The sequence below is a fragment of the Scyliorhinus canicula genome, chromosome 5 (assembly GCF_902713615.1).
Source record: "Scyliorhinus canicula chromosome 5, sScyCan1.1, whole genome shotgun sequence".
NCBI lineage: Eukaryota > Metazoa > Chordata > Chondrichthyes > Carcharhiniformes > Scyliorhinidae > Scyliorhinus > Scyliorhinus canicula.
This window is the reverse complement of record NC_052150.1, coordinates 200,549,627-200,569,737: the sequence shown is the minus strand read 5'-3', so window position 1 is coordinate 200,569,737 and position 20,111 is coordinate 200,549,627. Positions and strand designations below refer to the sequence as shown.

The window sequence follows — 20,111 nt, the reverse complement described above, 5'->3', positions numbered from 1 at the left end:
TTGACACCCCCACTCTTGGAAAAAGCTTGTTGCTATCCACCCTGTCCATACCTCTCATAATTTTGTAGACCTCAATCAGGTCCACCCTCAACCTCCGTCTTTCCAACGACAAAAATCCTAATATACTCAACCTTTCTTCATAGCTAGCACCCTCCATACCAGGCAACATCCTGGTGAACCTCCACTGCACCCTCTCTAAAGCATCCGCATCCTTCTGGTAATGTGGCAACCAGAACTGCATGCAGTATTCCAAATGTGGCCTAACCAAAGTCCGATACAACTGTAACATGACCTGCCGACTCTTGTACTCAATACCCCGTCCGATGAAGGCAAGCATGCTGTATGGACCACTCTATCGACTTGCGTTGCCACCTTCAGGGTACAATGGACCTGAACTCCCAGATCTCTCTGTACATCAATTTTCCCCAGGACTCTTCCATTGACCATATAGTCTGCTCGAATTAGATCTTCCAAAATGCATCACCTCGCATTTGCCTGGATTGAACTCCATCTGCCATTTCTCTGCCCAACCCTCCTATCTATCTATATTTTGCTGTATTCTCTGACAGTCCTCCTCGCTATCTGCAACTCCACCAATCTTAGTATCATCTGCAAACTTGCTCATCAGACCACTTATACCTTCGTCCAGATCATTTATGTATATCACAAACAACAGTGGTCCGAGCACGGATCCCTGTGGAACACCACTAGTTACCTTTCTCCAATTTGAGACACTCCCTTCCACCACTACTCTCTGTCTCCTGTTGCCCAGCCAGTTCTTTATCCATCTAGCTAGTACACCCTAAACCCCATACAACTTCACTTTTTCCATCAACCTGCCATGGGAAACTTTATCAAACGCCTTACTGAAGTCCATGTATATGACATCTACAGCCCTTCCCTCATCAATTAACTTTGTCACTTCCTCAAAGAATTCTATTAGGTTTGTAAGGCATGACGTTCCCTGCACAAAACCATGCTGCTTATCACTGATAAGTCTATTTTCTTCCAAATGTGAATAGATCCTATCCCTCAGTATATTCTCCAACAGTTTGCCTACCACTGACGTCAAGCTCACAGGTCTATAATTCCCTGGATTATCCCTGCTACCCTTCTTAAACAAAGGAACAACATTAGCAATTCTCCAGTCCTCCGGGACCTCACCCGTGCTCAAGGATGCTGCAAAGATATCTGTTAAAGCCCCAGCTATTTCGTCCCTCGCTTCCCTCAGTAACCTGGGATAGATCCCATCCAGTCCTGGGCACTTGTCCACCTTAATGCCTTTTAGAATACCCAAACCCTCCCCCTTCCTTATGCTGACATGACCTACAGTATTTAACCATCCATCCCTAGCCTTAACCTCCGTCATGTCCCTCTCCTTGGTGAATACCGATGAAAAGTACTCATTAAGAATCTCACTCATTTCCTCTGAGTCCACGCATAAATTCCCTCTTTTGTCTTTGAGTGGGCCAATCCTTTCTCTAGTACCCTCTTGCTCCTTATATACGAATAAAAGGCTTTGGGATTTTCCTTAACCCTGTTAGCCAAAGATATTTCATGACCCCTTTTAGCCATCTTTATTGCACATTTGAGATTTGTCCTACTTTCCCGATATTCCTCCAAAGCTTCATCTGTTTTGAGTCGCCTCGATCTTATGTATGCTTCCTTTTTCATCTTAGCTAGTCTCACAATTCCACCCGTCATCCATGGTTCCCTGATCTTGCCATTTCTATCTCTCATTTTCACAGGGGCATGTCTATCCTGCACTCCAATCAACCTTTCCTTAAAAGACTCCCACATTTCAAATGTGGATTTACCCTTAAACAGCTGCTCCCAATCCACATTCCCGAGCTCCTGCTGAATTTTGTTATAGTTGGCCTTTCCCCAATTTTGCACTCTTCCTTTAGGACTACTCTCGTCTTTGTCCATGAGTATTCTAAAACTTGCGGAATTGTGATCGCTATTCCCAAAGTAATCACCGACTGAAACTTCAACCACCTGGCCGGGATCATTCCCCAATACCATGTCCAGTATGGCCCCTTCCCGAGTTGGACTATTTACATACTGCTCTAAAAAACTCTCCTGGATGCTCCTTACAAATTCTGCTCCATCTACGCCTCCAACACTACATGAGTCCCATTCAATGTTGGGGAAGTTAAAATCTCCCATCACAACTACCCTAATGCTCCTACATTGTTCTATAATCTGTCTACATATTTGTACCTCTACTTCACGCTCACTTTTGGGAGGCCTGTAGTAAAGTCCCAACAATGTTACTGCACCCTTCCTATTTCTTAGCTCTATCCATGTTGCCTCAGTGCTCGACACATTCGCTCTCTCCCCACAATCTCTCCCACATGGACTCTCTCTCGACCAACATCCTATTGGTGTTCTTAATAAAAGCAAATTACTGCGGATGCTGGAATCTGAAATGAAAGGGAAAATGCTGGAAAATCTCAGCAAGTCTGGCAGCATCTGTAGGGAGAGAAAGGAGCTAATGTTTCGAGTCCGTTGACTCTTTGGTGTTCTTTATTCATTACTCATTTGTAATGATCAATTTATTGCTTTGATGTTGCTTTTTCGGCAAGCTGTTCCTTTTCTACATAACTCAACTTCATTTGGGAATTCATGTCTAACGTTTTCCCAAAACGCATCTTTTTGTAATTTGCTCTTCGCTCCATGTGCGAGAAAAAAATGGAAATGTGCCTTCCCCCGCTCCGCGGGACCATCCAGAAGCAGCTGCTGACCAAGGAAGTGAGGGAATCGCGGCAGTCTGCAGGTGAGACTAAAGCAACGCGGTTTCAAGACCCCTCTCCCCAGCATAATCCTGGCAAACGTCCAAGTGATCGAAAAGAAGCTGGGCAAACCCAACACTATAGTTAAGAAAGCCCATCAACGACTACTTTTTTAGAAGACTAAGGAAATTTGGCATGTCACTTCCGATTTTCACCAACTTCTTTAGATGCACCATAGAAAGCATTCTTTCTGGCTGTATCACAGCTTGGTATGGAGCCTGCTCTGCCCAAGACCGCATTGAATGTAGCCCAATCCATAACTCAAACCAGCCTCCCATCCATTGGCTCGGATTACAATTCCTGCTGCCTCAGAAAGGCAGCCAGCATAATTAAGGACCCCACGTGCCCCAGACATACTCTCTTCCACCTTCTTCCGTCAGGAAAAAGATACCAAAGTTTGAGGTCACATACCAACCGACTCAAGAACAGCTTCTTCCCTACTGCCATCAGACTTTTGAATGGACCTACCTCGTATTAAGTTGATCTTTTCTCTACACTTTGCTATAACTGTAACATTATATTCTGCAGTCTCTCCTTACATCCCTCTGTATGGTATGCATTGTTTGTACAGCATGCAAGAAACAATACTTTTCACTGTTTACTAATACATGTGACAATAATAAATCAAATCAAATCAAATCACTAGTCTTACTTCTCAGAGGAAAGCAAGAGACTGCTGCATTCTCTGTTTCACAGAGACATGGCTCACCCCCGCCTCACTGGACCGTGCCTTACAATCTGAAGGCTTCTTAATTCACCAGATGGATTGCACAGCATCATCAGGCAAAGCAAGCGTTGGAGGGGTTTCCTCCTCATCAACGTCTCCTGGTGCTCAGATGTGGCGACCCTGGTAACTTATTGCTCCCCAGACCTGGAATACCAGGTTTTGAAGTGCCGCCCATACTACCTTCCATGGGAGTTCATTATCACAGCGGTCTACATCCCACCCGAAGCAGAGTGAAGACGGTGCTGGATGAATCGTACACAGCTATAAATAACAATGAAACAGAACTGCTTGGAGTCAATGGACTGGTCCATATTTAAGAACTCAGCGACCAACCCTAAACGAGTATGCCACCACCGTCACAGATTTCTTGAGCAAATGTGTAGAAGACTGCGTGCCAAAGAAAGTGATAAGTATGTTCCCCAACCGAAACCATGGCTTATTTGGGAGATTGACTCCCTATTGAAGGCCAGGTCTGAGGGGTTAAAGTCAGGCGACCCAGACAAGTACAAGAAATCCAGGTACGACCTCCGCAAATTCATCAGGGATGCCAAAAGACAATATCAGACAAAGCTAGAGTCATGGACTCTCGTCGGTTGAGGCAAGGCTTAAATAATGTAAAGAACTACAAAGCGAAGCCAAGCAGAATCTACAGCAGCAGCGCACCCTTCCCTGATGAACTCAACGTATTGTCTGCTCGGTTCGAGCAGGAAACCATCTAACCACTGTCGAGTGCCCAGGCAGCCCCGGACATACCCACCTCCACCATCACAGCCTCCAAAGACAGATCGGTCTTCTTGAAAGTTAACCCTCGGAAGGTGACGGGTTCTCACGGGGTCCTTGGTCGAGCGTTCGGATCCTGCTTGGACCAGCTGGCAGATGTGTGTCGAGGTCACCTTCAACCACTCCCTAATCCGTTACGAGGTCCCCACCTGCTTCAAGAAGACCACCATCATACCGGTGCCAAGAAGAACCAGGCAACGTACCTCAATGACTATCGTCATGGCCTTGTCATTGTTCGTAATGAAGTGCTTCGAGAGGTTGGTCATGAGGCACATCAACTCCATACTCCCAGAATGCCTAGATCCACTGCAATTCGCATACCGCCGCAACTGGTCCACAGCAGACGCCATCTCCCTGGCCCTACATTCATCCCTGGAGCATCTCAACAACAAGGACTCCTACATCAGACTCCTATTTATTGACTACAGTTCCAATTCAACACCTTAATCCAAGCCGAGCTCATATCAAAGCTTCAAAATCTAGGACTTTGCTTCTTCCTCTGCAACTGAATCCTCGACTTCCTGGTACATAGACCACAATCAGTCAGGATAAACAACGGCACCTCCGTCATGATAGTCCTCAAGACTGAGGCCCCGCATAGCTGCATACTTAGCTCCCTACTATACTCCTTATACACACACGACTGCGTGGCAAAATTTGGCTCCAACTCCATCTACGGTAGCACAATGGTTAGCACTGTTGCTTCATAGCGCCAAGGTCCCGGGTTAGATTCCTGGCTTGGGTCACTGTCTGTGCGGAGTCTGCACGTTTTCCCTGTGTCTGCGTGGGTTTCCTCCGAATGCTCCGGTTTCCTCCCACAAGTCCCGAAAGATGTGCTTAGGTAATTTGGACATTCTGAATTATCCCTCTGTGCAACCGAATGGACGGCGGAATGTGGCGACTAGGGGCTTTTCACAGTAACTTCACTGCTGTGTTAATGTAAGTCTACTTGTGACAATAAAGTTTATAAAAAAGTTTGCTGACAACACAACCATGGCGGGTCGGATCTCGAACCAAGATGAGTCAGAATACAGGGGGAGATAGAGAACCTAGTTGAATGGTGTAACAATAACAACGTCTCCCTCGACGTCAGCAAAACTAAAGAGCTGGTTATTGATTCAGGAAGCAAAGTATCGCACACACCCCTGTCAGCATTGATCGTGCCGAGGTGGAGATGGTGGACACCTTCAAATTCCTAGGTGTCATTCACATCACCAAAAATCTGTCCTGGTCCACCCACGTTGACGCTATGACCAAGAAAGCACAAAAGCGCCGATGCTTCCTCACGAAACTAAGGAAATTCGGCATGTCCACATTGACTCTTACCAACTTTTACAGATTCACCATCGAAAGCATCCTATCGGGCTGCATCACAGCCTGGTATGGCAACTGCTTGGCCCAAGACCGCAAGAAACTTCAGAGAGTCGAGAACACTGCCCAGTCCATCACACGAATCCACCTCCCATCCATTGCCTCTGTCTACACCTCCCGCTGCCTTGGGAAAGCGGGCAGCATAATCAAAGACCCTTCTCACCCAGGGTATTGACTCTTCAAACTTCTTCCATCGCATAAGAGATACAAAAGTCTGAGAACACACACCGAGAGATTCAAAAACAGCTTCTTCCCCGCTATTAACAGAGTCCTAACTGACCCTCTTACGGACTGATCTGATGTCTTCACACATCTTCTCTGCTGAGTAGTACTGCATTCCTGTATGCTTCACCCGATTTGATTTTGTATGATGGCACATATACCGAAGTACAGTGAAAAGTATGCCTGTGTCTGTGTATTTACATTGCGTATTTTATGTTTGTCCTATTATGTGTCTTCTTTTCATGTACAAAAGGATCTGTCTGAACTGTACGCAGAACAATACTTTTCACTGTACCTTGGTACACATGACAATAAACAATCCAATCCAATCTCCCAAGTGAAATGTTGGACCAGCCTGCTTTGGGGCATTCATTTATTGAGTAATATGTTGCAAGGTGCTTCACAGGACTGTTACCAAACACGATTTGATATGAGCCACATAAGGAGATGGTTGGACACGTCATGTCTAGTGGTAACCAAGGCAAACACGTGTAGGGAGATAAGCCGATGCATGAATGCGGCTGCAATGGTGTCGGATAAAGGAGGTCGAGAAATGATCTAATTGAGATGTCAAAAATTCCAAAAGGATTGGATAGTGGATATGAACGCCTCTGGGCGGGGGGCCCAGAACACAAGGACATAATCTTAGATTTAGAAAGTTGGGTCACTCAGGACAACAATCAGAAAGTACAAAACGCTGTGAAAATCTGGAACTTGCTAATCCAAAGTAATATGAATGCTGGGCCAAGTTTCCATTTGTGGTGATATGAGTGGGAGCACTGCCATTGGTGCAGAGCATTGGTTTCCCATTGGCTCTGGCTGGTCATGTGCCTCTCGTCTGATTGGCTGGGACTAGTCATGTGACTGCTCAACAATTGGTCGAGAGGCAAGTAGACCCCGCCTCTGAGGCGGGGTATAAGTACCCAGGTTTCCCGGCGGTCGGCCTTTCTCTGTAGTCGACCACCGGGCTAACAACTAGCTGATTAAAGCCACAGTTTGGATCTTCATCATGTCTCGCGTCCAATTGATGGTTCATCATCATTATGAAAACATTAGATGTTAGCGAAGGTTATCAAGAGAACTTGGATCCAATGTGGTAAATGGAGCTGTGGTATAGGTTGGCATCATCGGATTGAATAGTCGATCAGGCTCGAATGGCCTACTCCTACATCCACACGCACTATTTTGTAGCTATGGACTCCTTAATATGGCAACGTCAGCCCAACTGTTGTTGAGCCAAAGCACATAGCAGCACAGGAGAGCACCCACCGCATTGCGTCTGTGCTTGTTCTTATCCACAGCAATTAAAAACTCACTTCATTGTTCCCCTATCTCCTTAGCTCTCTCTGTATCTTCCCCAACTCCAAAAATGTGTTAAATTTTCCCTTGAAACTTGAAACGGTCGGTCCTTTGCTCCACAAAGCATCCCATGCGGCTACCACATGAGAGGCTTCTCAAACTCAATTAAATCTCTTTTTTGTTCCAATGGAAATTGTTCCATCATCTCAGGTCTTTCCTCATAAGCATAGTTCCCCATCCCTGCCATCAGCTTGACTACACGCACTATTATGACTAAGCTGAATATTCTTCAGTGCTTCAACATCCGTTTCATAAAGCGGCACACAATACTTTAAAAAAGGAAATTACTGCGGATGCTGGAATCTGAAACCAAAGAGAAAATTCTGGAAAATCTCTGCAGGTCTGGCAGCATCTGTAGGGAGAGAAAAGAGTTTCAAGTCCAGATGACCCTTTGCCAAAGCTAAAAGACAGAGAATGTGAGAAATATTTATATTGTGGTGTGAGAATGAAAGAATGAAAGAGGAGTCATAGCCACAGAAACCCAGAGAAACAAGGTGCTAATATCCACAGAAACCAAGGGGAAAGAGTGCTAATGGCAGTCCCCAGAGAAAAGCCAAACAGCAGAGAAACGACCATCAGACTGTGACAAATGTAGATGTGGGGGGAGGGGAAGGGGGAAATATAGGGGAGAAAGGGTAAGGAAAGGTGGATAAGAGGGGGGGGGGGGGTAAATATATATAAAGAAAGACAAGAAGGAAATAAATGGTAAAAGACAGTGAAAATGAAATGGGATGAAAACAAATGGGTCGAGGTGGGCTAGAGCTAATCATGTGAAGTTGTTGAATTCGGTGTTGAGACCGGAAGGCTGTAGCATGCATAACTGGAAGATGAGATGTTGTTCCTCCAGTTTGCGTTGAGCTTCACTGGAACATTGCAGCAGGCCAAGAACAGACATGTGGGCATGGGAGCAGGGCCTTGTGTTAAAATGGCAAGCAACAGGAAGGTCAGGGTCCTGAATGCGCACAGACGGAAGGTGGTCAGCAAAGTGATCACCCAGTCTGCGTTTGGTCTCTCCGATATAGAGGAGACCACATTGGGAGCAGCGAATGCAATAGACCAATTTGGAAGAGGTGCAAGTGAAACGCCGCTTAACCTGGAATGTTTTGGGCCTGGGATGTTAAGCATGGAAGAGGTAAAGGCGCAGGTGTTACACCTACTGCACTTGCATGGGAAGGTGTCATGGATGATGGGAGAGGTGTTGGGTATGGTGGACGTATGGACTAGATTATTTGGGAGGGAACGGTCTCTGTGGAATGCTGACAGAGGGAGTGAAGGGAAGATGTGTTTGGTGGTGGCATCACGCTAGAGTTTCCGAAAATGGCGGAGGATTTACGAGGTTGGTGGGGTGAAATGTGAGAATGAGGGGGATCTTATCCTTGTTCTGGGAGGGAGGGTAGGGGGCGAGAGTACTGGCGCGGGAGATGGACCGTACACTGTTGAGGGCCCTGTCAACAACTGTAGGTGGGAAATCACGGTTGAGGAAGAAGGAACACATTTTCGAAGCACCATTTTGGAAAGTGACATCATGGGAAACAAATGCGACAGAGGCGAAGGAGCTGAGAAGCGGGGATGGAGTCCGTACAGGGTGTAGGATGCGAAAGGCTGTAGTCCAGATAGCTGTGGGAGTGAGTGGGCTTGTAGTGGATATTAGTGGATAGTCTATTGCCGGAAATGGAGACAGAAAGATCAAGGAAGGGAAGGCAAGTGTCTGAGATGGATCAGGTGAAAGTGATGGAGGGTTGGAAACTGGAAGCGAAGTTGATGAATTTTTCCAGGCCCGGACGAGAGTATGAAGCGTCACCAAAATAGTCATCAATGTACCAGTAAAGGAGTTGTAGGAGGGGTAGGCCTGGAACAAGGAATGTTCCACATACCCCATAAAAAGGCAAGCGTAGCTAGGACCCATGCAGGTACCCACAATACTTTTAATCTGCTTTGTTACTGACTCCATGAACAATGATTGGCTTATTTTGTTTTAAATGGAATAAAGCTGGGTGATGAAAGAAGCAGCAATTTGGGAGTTCACATAAACAAAATATTAAAATCAGCACATCAAGTGGATAAGGCCATACAAAGTCTGAACGTATATATATATTAACCTAAATAAGGTTGAAGTATTATGTCCAGTTTTGGTCTCCACACTACCGGAACAATGTCGATGCAGAGGGTACTGGGCAGATTTGCTAGTATACTACCTCGCATGAGAAAGGGAACACAAAAGAAAAAATGTAATTATTTGGGGCTGGTCTCAATTAGAACAGTAGAAATAGCGACACAATTTAAAAGTAACCGTTACACAGAGGATTGTGAACTTTCGGAATGCACTACTAAAGCTAGTGATTGCAGTAGTGGCTATGGGGGCGAAACTCAACATTGGCAGGGTTTCAATATTAGCAATAGCAAAGTGGTTGCGGCAAATGCTCCCCCTCCTAGACACGCAGCTGGTTTACACCATTCCATTCAACTAAATGCACCCCGACCGAAGTTAACTTTGCCTCTCCATGCCAACATTTAAGTTTAGGTTAAATTGGTATTTCGATGAAAGAGGAATAATAGGAACAAGATGGGCAGGTGGGATTGGTAAACAGCAACTGACTGAACTGAATATCTTATTTCTGTGATGCAATTTCTATCTAATACTCTTTATTCTCCTATTCTTAAAACTCCAAATGTTATTAACTAATTTTTTTTAAATTGTTTTATCCGCCTGAAACCTCATGTATTTAAACCCTTGGATCCATCAGTTCATCCATTAAGCGTGCTCTCCAAGTCCTTCTGCTACCTCCCAAAATGTATTATTTAACGCTTGTCCACAATAAATTGAGTTCTGCACTTGTCTTCCCATTCTCGTTCTCTTACAGTCGATTACATTTTTGCCAAACTATATTATTTTCTCATCAGCAAATTCTGAGATTGTACTCCCTATGTCCAAGTGTAGCTGACCAAAACGTACAGAGATCAAAAGCAGATTCAGCACTGAGGTCGGGCGTTGAGGGTTCAATTCTTTCTACAATCCAAGTATTTAGCTTCTTTGTTTCCCAACTGTCAGCATAGATTCCATCCATGCCATGATATTTACTCAATTCTTCATGAGGGACTCTCAGTGAACACCTCCTGAAAAGGCATACCCAGCACACTGCCTGCAATTCCTTTATCTATTCAATATGCCAGCTCTTCAAAAAGATACTTCTACATTTATCATTTGGCTATATTTGATTTAATTAAACCATTCTGGCTGCCTTTGAGTATTTCTTGTTTACTTAATTACATCTTTGTTGAAGCCGAGAGCCCAGAAAGAGGCCATTTGGCCCACCTTTGACAGAGTTATGCAATTAGTCCTCTTATCTTTTCTCCATATTATTGCGACTATATCACTTCAAATATTTGTCCAATTCCCTTTTGAAAGTTGCTGATTCTGTTTTCCCTATTCTTTCAGGCAGTGCATTCCAAATCATAGTAACACGCTGTGTAAAAGAAAGTCTCAACTCTTCTGCCAATCACCTTATAAGTGATTATCCGACCCCTTTGCCAGTAGAAACAGTGCGTTCCCTTATTTACTCCATAAATAGTTCACAATTTGGAACGTCTCTACTAAATTTCACCTTCACCTTCTCAGCTCCAAGGAGAACAATCCCAGCTCCTCCAGTCTCACCACGTAATTCATATCCTATGAATTTACTCACAATTAACACTTACATGAACTGGTCTGTAGTTATTCTCTTCTTCACTCTCCTCTTTACCAAAGATGTTACATTGGTTACTCTCCAGTCCAAAAGCACAATTGGCATATTTATGGTGAAATGAAAAATCATGCCCAAAACCTGTGCCATCTTCGCTCTGGCTGGTGACTACAGGATCAAGACCCGAGTTCTGTCATTTTTATGGAACCAGTTCCAAAACAGAGCCTCTGTTTGATGACCGTTTTGATGGTTTGGGGAAGAACTTAGCAGGGTCAATATCAACCAGGTCTTCAGTTTGCAAATAAACGTAGAATTTTTAAAAAATGGTTTTCCCTTTTGTTTTAGCGAACAAGTTAGGTCACTAAAGTCATATGTTAAATCAGAAGGTACAGACATTCTAACTGCCGAATTACTAACGTGATTTCTGTTGGTGGGGGTATTTTCCATAACGTGCAAAATACTATGCTGGCTTTGTTTCCAGAAAAAAAACATAGATCTGCGCCAATCAGCTACAAGAAATTTGACTGGAGTAATTTGCCGATATTTGTGACACAAAGTGTGACGCAACAGACAAGAAATGTGCACACACATACCATTTTTATTATTAAAGCTAGCAGATCTCCCATGGCGTTGCTCACGGTGAGTCGGAGGAAACGTTGTTTTATCTCCTGTAACGCACAATACATTATCAGGGCCACTGACTGATGGCGACTAAATAACTCAAATTGTGTTTATATTAAACAGTATTATGGGAGCATTCATGTATTTTGGGGTTTACATAATTATGGTGTAAAAAGGTAGATAAAGGCATCCTGGACTACAATTCTGTTTGTATTTGCTTTTGCATCTTACCTGTTTTAAAAACAAATCCCAGGCTATAGAAGACCATGTTGCACGGGTCATATGTGTCGTAGTTGTGGTTTGATAATGTTGGTATGGTGAACCTAACACCTGGGAGGGTTAGAAGGCTGGGATTGGGTTAGCTAGGGACAGAGGAATGTGCGAATGAGGAATGCAGGGATTGCGACATGAGGGTCTTTCTGGGTAGAAGGGTACTGAAACAGTGGAGTCTTGTGTCCGGATGTGTTGAATGGATGTCCTGTTTTTAAAAATTCTTTCATGGGATGTGGGTGCTGGCAAGGCCAGCATTTGCTGCCCATCTCAGATTGCCCTTGAGCAGAGTGACTTTCTAGGCCTTGTAGAAGGCAGTCAACCACATTGCTGCGGGAATGGAGATATCCTTCCCTAAAAAGGACGGAAGTGAATCGGATGAATATTTACAACAATCAATGATAGTTGTCGTGGCCACCATGACTATAACTAGATTTATATTTTGATTTATTAGTTGAATTTAAATTCCACCAGCTGTTGGGGTGTGATTTGAACCCATGTCCTCAGAGCGTTATAGCATGGGCCTCTGAATTACTAGTCCAGGACATTATCACAACCCAAACATTTTCCACATTGTCAAAGATGGTGATGCAATGTGATATGAATGCAGAGTATCTGCTGCTCTTCTCCTTCTAGTAAGAAGTCTTACAACACCAGGTTAAAGTCCAACAGGTTTGTTTCAAACACGAGCTTCTCCTTCTAGATGGTAGTGGTCATGGATTTGGAAGGTGCTGCCTAAGGAACGTTGGTGAGTTCCGGCAATGGATCTTGTAGATGGTACACACTGTTGCAACTGTGGATGGTGCCAAGTTTCACCCAGGCAAGTGGGGAGTATTCCGTCACACTCCTGATTTGTGCCTTGTAGATGGTGTACAGGTTTTGGGGACAAAATGGTGCAACAAGATGGTTTTGCATTGGTGTTCGGGAACGGTGAAGTATTCTAGGGTTTGGGACACTTTATCTGAATATGCATTATTATGGTGTTGAAATATGAGGGGGTGGGGGAGTGTTTTGTATTCTAATTGTATTATTAATGCATTGGGAGCAGAGATCATGGATGTAAGGATCTTGGAACTGATGAGGGCTTAAGGAAAGAATGGGAGAGTGATCTCAGGAGGAGGGATAAGCAGAGGTTGACAAAAGGTATGAATGCTCCAGAGATTGGAGCAGGAAGATTAGAAAAGGGCAGTTGAAGCAGTGAGCACAGGAGCACATTTGCCTAAAATAATTATAGCCCAATATTGATTATAACTAATACCGGTTTCTTCATTGAAAATTCTACATTCCCTACACCCCATCCAACTGAGAAAGTTGGATTCCCAATGTGACCAGGAAGTGACTTAATATTTGAATGGTCTTACTGACTATTTCACGATGGCACTAACCCACCTGCATCTATTTCCCTTGGATTTCAGAGTGAGGAACCAAGGGTAATTTCTGCATCCGACCCAATAGGATTCCATTAACGAGAGGAAATAAATGTTCATGATTATGATAACTGAGCCCTACATTTTCTCTTGCTGATTCTTAGTATTTTACCATATTTAGGACCTGTGCACTCTGGCTGATGTGTTAATGGTGGACAGACAGCACCACAAGTTATTTGTTTCCACGCTATTTGCAAGCAAGTGAGTTAATGAACAGATCCAAGGGTGACAAGGTGGATCAGCACCATCGTGAGTTGTTACTTAGTTGGTTGCGATACTTTAGATGATCTGCCTGCAACGATTTAGTCAACATTTGTATTCTATGCTGCGGTAGATAGACATGCAATTAGATACCCATGGTTTAGTGCTTAGAATCCAAAATATTTGTCAAACTGGTAAATGAGGTCTGAATCGCTCTGCGTTCACTGTCTGTTTAATAATCTTTATTGTCACAAGTAGGCTTATATTAATACTGCAATGAAGTTACTGTGAAAAGCACCTAGTCGCCACATTCCAGCGCCTGTTCGGGTACACAGAGGGAGAATTCAGAATGTCCAAATTACCTAACAGCACGTCTTTCGGGACTTGTGGGAGGAAACCGGAGCACCTGGCGGAAACCCACACGGACATAGGGAGAATGTGCAGACTCCGCACAGACAGTGACCCAAGCCAGGAATCGAACCTGGGACCCTGGAGCTGTGAAGCAACAGTGCTAACCACTGTGCTATCATGCCGCAGTGTCATGACAGGTAGAAAGAAGTTACATACCTGACTAACTATTTTCTCAAGTGGTAAAGACTTCAATGGAAAATAAATTCAGGCAAAGTTTAAAATGGGCAAATTTGTCATTGCCCATTATGCTCCATCCCTGCACCCCCCCCCCCCCCCCCCCCCCAATTGATTTCATGCCCCAATGTGTCTGAAGGCTCTATTTCCCTAATGGGCGTCAAGATGTCTCCCCTCCCTAGAACCACACTAGCGTTCCCACATATTCTCTTCCCTTACCTACCACCCCCCCCCCCCCCCCCCCACCAACAGAGTGAAGATTGATTAATCTTTGTGGATAAAAAGGAAATCAGATCATTTCAAAACAATAAGATGATTTAGATATAGTAAGTCAGTTGAAAATGAAATATGACAAGATATGGGGAACATGTAGGAAACTGGGATTAGACTGGGTAATTGTGTGGAGAAAAACACTTATGAAGACTTGGTAAGTCCTTCAATTAATTCAAAAAAGCCTGAATCTGTTTTGTAAGAATCTATAAATCTGAATATGCATGATCAAGAATGAATTACATATCAAACGTATTAAGCCTTATTTCGGCACAAGGAACAAGGGTGCAGATTTATGTTCATGCAAGATTCTTTGTTCCTGGAAAAGGTATTACGTCGCTATAGAAGAAAACAGCACATGAATATTAAAATTATAAAATGCCATTCAACCAATCCGGATCGTTCAGCCATCCAGATCTTGACCAAGAATCAATTTTTCACCTTTTTTCTACCCTGAACCTAATTCTCATTACTCTTCACTGAATCAGCGAGTGACAGCCTTGTCTCGAAGTGGGAGCAAATTTCCTGAATTATTTCATTTTGAGGAGGTTATTCCACACATGTAGATTAGTTTGTGGCTTCCTCATCTTATAATCATGTATTTTATTTCTCTTCTCCTTGGTCTGTGCAAGAGCCTAAGGACAGTGAAGAATGAGAAAAGCTTATTCCACAAGCCTAACACTTTTCACAGTCTATTTAATCTCTTCTCACAAAAAAAAATCCTTCATCCCAGGAAGCAACCCAGTGAACCTGAATTGCAATCCCACCAGGGCAAGGATGTCCCTCCTAAAGTAAGGGAAGGGGAGGCAGCGGTGTATTGTCACTGGACTAGTAATCCAGAGACCCAGAGAAATAACACTCTGGTGTTCAAGGTTCGAATCCCACCACGGCAGATGGCAACATTTGAATTCAATATTAAAAAAATATGGAATTAAAAGTCCACTGATGACCAGGAAACTATTGTTGATTATCATAAAAACCCACCTGGTTCACTCATGTCCTTTAGGGAAGGAAATCTGTTGTCCTTACCTGGTCTGGCCTATATGTGACTCCAGACCCACAGCAATGTGGTTGACTCTTAAATGCCCTCAGGGATGGGCAACAAATGCTGGCCCGGCCCAGCGAGGCCCACATCCCATGAACAAATTTTTTAAAAGGAAAACAAAACTACACAGGGCCCTCCAGGTGTGGCTTCACTATGCCATTTATAATTATAGTAAGACTTTTTTACTCTTGGATTCCAGTCCCATTTCAGCAAAAGCTAACGTACCATTCGCCTTCCTAATTTCTTGCTGTACCTATATGTTATCTTTCTGTGTTTCACGTACAATGCCACCAAACTCCTCTGTACATCAAATTTCCCAGTCTCCCTCATTTCAAAAGGTATTCTGCTTTTTAATTTATTTTTTGACCGAAATGGGTAATTTCACACTTAATATCACAGAATTGTTGTGACGCAGAAGGAGGCCATTTGGCCCGTCGTGTCTGCACTGGCTCTCCAAGTGAGCATCATAGCTTAGTGCCATTCTCCAGCCTTTTCCCCGCACCACTGGCATTCTTCCTATTCAAATAATCATCCAACACCCTCTTGAAAGCCTCGACTGAACCTGCCTCCGTCACACATCCAGGCAGTGCATTCCAGACCTGAACCACTTGTTGCATGCACAAGTTTTTTCTCACATCACATTTAATTCTTTTGCAAATCATATTAAATCTGTGTCCTCTTGTCTTGATCCTTTTATGAGGAGGAACAGTTTCTTCCTATCCAACCCCTCAAGATATTGAACATTTCTATCAAATCTCCTCTTGAGCCTTCTTATCTCCAGGGAAAGCAGTCCCAGCAAGAGTAGTTCAAGGGATGAGAAACTTCAGTGATGAGGACAGATCAGAGGCTTGAATTCTCCAATCAATCCGACCCAAAAATGTGCCATTTTTTTCATTCTCTATGTTACCTGTACCTCAACCAATCCTCAAACCAGGCTAATTCTGGAACCCAATTCTACGAGTCTTAATTTTATGTAATAATCTTGAGTGGCAATGTTTTTGAATGTGTTTTGAAATATAAATGCACCACATCCACTTTGACCCCATTGTCCATCTAAAAACTACAGAAGAAGATGTGTCAATCATGATTTTCTTTTATTAAATCAAGTTTGACTCTGGTTAATCAGTGCCCTGTTACAATGTCCCCAGAAATAGGTTCTGGCATTTTGTTGACAACCGATATTAGACTAACTGGCCTATAAGTTTGTCAATTTCTGTCTTCCTCTTTTCCTAAATAGTGAGGTTAAGTTTGTCACTTTCCAGTCCTTCGTAACTGTTCGTGTATCGAAGGGTCTTTTCAAACCCGAGGATGCAGGTTGGACAGCTCCAGGCGTTCAATCAGCATTCAGCCCCATAAGTTCCTCAGGTCTTATTTCTTTGAGTTCCTGATCCTTGCTAGAACCTGGGTTTCCTATTACTTCTGGAATGATTTTGCGCCTTCTGCCATGAAGGCAGATGCACAAGTATTTGATTAATATTTGTACTATTTCCTTAGCCCTCATTATAATTCACCTGTCTCCTGGGCCTTCTTTGCCATATTTGTTGCAAATTATGCATTAATTCTTCTATGAATACCAGTCATTGCTGGGTCTACCCTCATATAATTTAATGGAGTTTTCTAATTTACCACCAATAAGCTTATTTCCACATTTTTCGAATTGCTTTTTCTATTTTAATGCTGACGTAACTGGTTACTCTAAAATGACAACATTTAATCCCAAACTGTGCAGGATTTGGTTTCATCACCATAGAAGCACACAAAAGGCCCTTCAGCCCCTCACTTCCGCGCTGGTCAAAAACAACCGCCTCACGATTCTCATCCCATTTTCCAGCACTTGGCCCATAGCCTTGTATGTCTTGGCATCACTTAAATGTTATGAGAGTCTCTGCCTCCGCCACCCTTTCAGGCAGTGTGTTCCAGACAGCCACCACTCTTTGGGTGAAAAAGGTTTTCCTGGGCAGCACGGTGGCACAGTGGGTTAGCCCTGCAGCCTCACGGCGCCGAGGTCCCAGGTTCGATCCTGGCTCTGGGTCACTGTCCGTGTGGAGTTTGCACATTCTCCCCGTGTTTGCGTGGGTTTCACCCCCACAAGCAAAAGATGTGTAGGCTAGGTGGATTGGCCACACTAAATTGCCCCTTAATTGAAAAAAATGAATTGGTTATTCTAAATTTATTTTTAAAAAGTTTTTCCTCGCATCCCCTCTAAAGCACATGTCCCTGACTGTAAATCTATGGCACCTGTTCATTGATCCCTCCAGCAAGGGGAAATGTTTCTCCCTGTCGACTCCATGCCCCTCATAATTTAATACATCTCAGTCACGTCCCCCCTCAGTCTCCTCTGCTCCAAGAAAAATGACCTCAGTCTATTCACTCTCTCTTCATAGCTAAAACTCTCCAGCCCAGGCAACATCCCGGTAAATCTCCTCTGCACCCCTTCAAGTGTTATCCCATCGCTCCTATAATGTGAATTCCAGCACTGCACACAACACTTGAGCTGCTGTCTAACCAACATTTTATATAGGCCCAGCATAACCTCCTTGCCTGTAAACTCTATGCTTCGGCGAATAAAGTCAAATATAGCATATGCCTTCTTAACCATTGTATCCACCGGCTCTGCTACCTTAAGGGACCGGTGTACATGCATAGAAACATAGAAAATAGAAGCAGGAGGCCATTTGGCCCTTCGACCCTGCTCTGCCATTGATTATGATCATGATTGATCATCAAGTTCAATATCCTGATCCCGCCTTCCCCCCATATCCCTTGATTCCTTTAGCCCCAAGAGCTATATCTAATTCTTTCTTGAAATTACACACTTTGTGGCCTCAACTGCTTTCTGTGGTAGCGAATTCCACAGATTTGTCACTCTCCGGGTAAAGAAATTGCTCCTCACCTCAGTCCTAAAAGGTTTACCTCTTGTCCTCAAACTATGACCCCCAGTACTGGACGCCCCCACCATTGGAAACATTTTTTCTGAATCTACCCTGTGTAATCCTGCTGGAATTTAGTAAATTTCTGAGATCCCCTCTCATTCTTCTAAACTCCAATGAATATAATCCTAACAGACTTAGTCTCTCCTCATATGACAGTCCCACCATCCCAGGAATCGCTGCACTCCCTCCAGAGCAAGAACATCCTTATTCAGATAAGAATACCAAAATTGCACACAATACTCCAGGGGTGGCCTCACCAATACCCTATACAATTGCAGTAAAACATCTCTATTCCTATACTTAAATCCTCCTGTTATGAAGGTCAACATACCATTTACCTTCATTACTGCCTTCTGACTGCGTGCTATTTTTCAGCACCTGATGCACGAGGACATCAAGATCTTGTTGAGTATCCACCTCTCTCAATTTACACTCATTCAAATAATAATCTGCCTGCCTATTTTTGCTACCAAAGCGGATAACCTCACATTTATCCACATTATACTGCATCTGCCTGTCCAAATCACGCTGCATCATCCTCACAGATCACCCTCCCACCCAACTTTGTATCATCTGCAAATTTGGAGATAATACATTTAGTTCCCTCATCTAAATAATTCATATATAATGTGAACAGTTGGGCTCCTGGCACAGATCCTGCGGTACCCCACTAGTCACTGCCTGCCAATCAGAAAAAGACCCATTTATTCCAACGTTTTGCTTCCTGTCTGCTAACCAGCTTTCTATCCATCTCAAAACACTACTTGCTATGTGAGACCTTGTCGGAAGCCTTCTGAAAGTCTAAATAAACCACATCCACTGGTTCCCCCTGGTCAACTCTCCTAGTTACATCTTCAAAGAATTTCAGTAGATTTGCCAAGCATGATTTTCCTTTCATAAATCCATGCCGACCTTGTCTGATTACATCCTTTCCAAATGCTGTGCTATGAAATCTTTGATAATGGACTCCAGCAACTTCCCCACTACCAGCGTTAGGCTCACTGGTCCACACTTCCCTTTTTTTCTCTACTTCCCTTTTTGAATAGCGGGGTTATATTCGCTACCTTCTAATCTCTGTTGGAACCATTCCAGGGTCCAAAGAATTTGGGGAAATGACCACCAATGGATCTACTATTTCTAGGGTCACTTCCTTAGGTACTCTGAGAAGATGATTTTCAGGCCCTGAGAGATTTGTCCAATCAACAAGATCTTCAACAATCCCATTAATTTCCCCCAAACCATTTCTTTACTAATACTAATTCCCTTCAGTTCCTCACTAAACTTGTGTGTCGCAGAACTTCCTGTACATTATTAATGTCTTCATTTGTGAAGACAGAAGAAAAGTACGAACTTAGTTTAATCAATCAATCAATCAATCTGGTTCCTCAGCCATTTCATTTTTCCCTATTATGATGAATTCCCCCTTTTCAGACTGTAAGGGGCCTACATTAGTTTGTATTAATCTTATTCTCTTTACATACCTATAGAAAATTATACAGCCAGTTTTTATGTTCCCCGATAGTTTACTTTCAAATTCTATTTTCCCCTTCTTAATCAATCCTTTGGTCAGCCTTTGTTGAATTTTAAACTTTCCTAATCTTCAGATCTATTGTTTTTTTCCTTTACTAATTTGTATGCCTCTTCTTTGAATCTAATAATATCTCTAATTTCCCTTGTAAACCATGGTTTGGCCACAGTTCCCTTTCTATTCTTGCGCTAAATAGGAATAAACAACATTTGAAGTTCACCTATTCGTTCCTTGAATGCCTGCCATTACCTGTCCACTGTCCTTCCTTTCAGTAATGTTTCCCAGTCCATCATAGCC

The 20,111-nt window shown here is 43.5% G+C and overlaps 1 protein-coding gene across 9 annotated transcripts in view; it reads right to left on the bottom strand.

The window, feature by feature from the left end:
* The window catches only part of LOC119966517 (disco-interacting protein 2 homolog C), a 687,551-nt gene that overhangs the window by 199,328 nt on the left and 468,112 nt on the right, over positions 1-20,111 (bottom strand). For 5 of the 9 annotated variants that reach the window (XM_038798337.1, XM_038798340.1, XM_038798336.1 and 2 more), the window contains one exon: positions 11,528-11,602. The exons of the other annotated variants lie outside the window; for them this stretch is intronic. In XM_038798337.1, the coding sequence (XP_038654265.1) occupies positions 11,528-11,602 (75 nt within the window). The remainder of the gene's footprint in view (positions 1-11,527; positions 11,603-20,111) is intronic. 9 annotated transcript variants of the gene reach the window in all.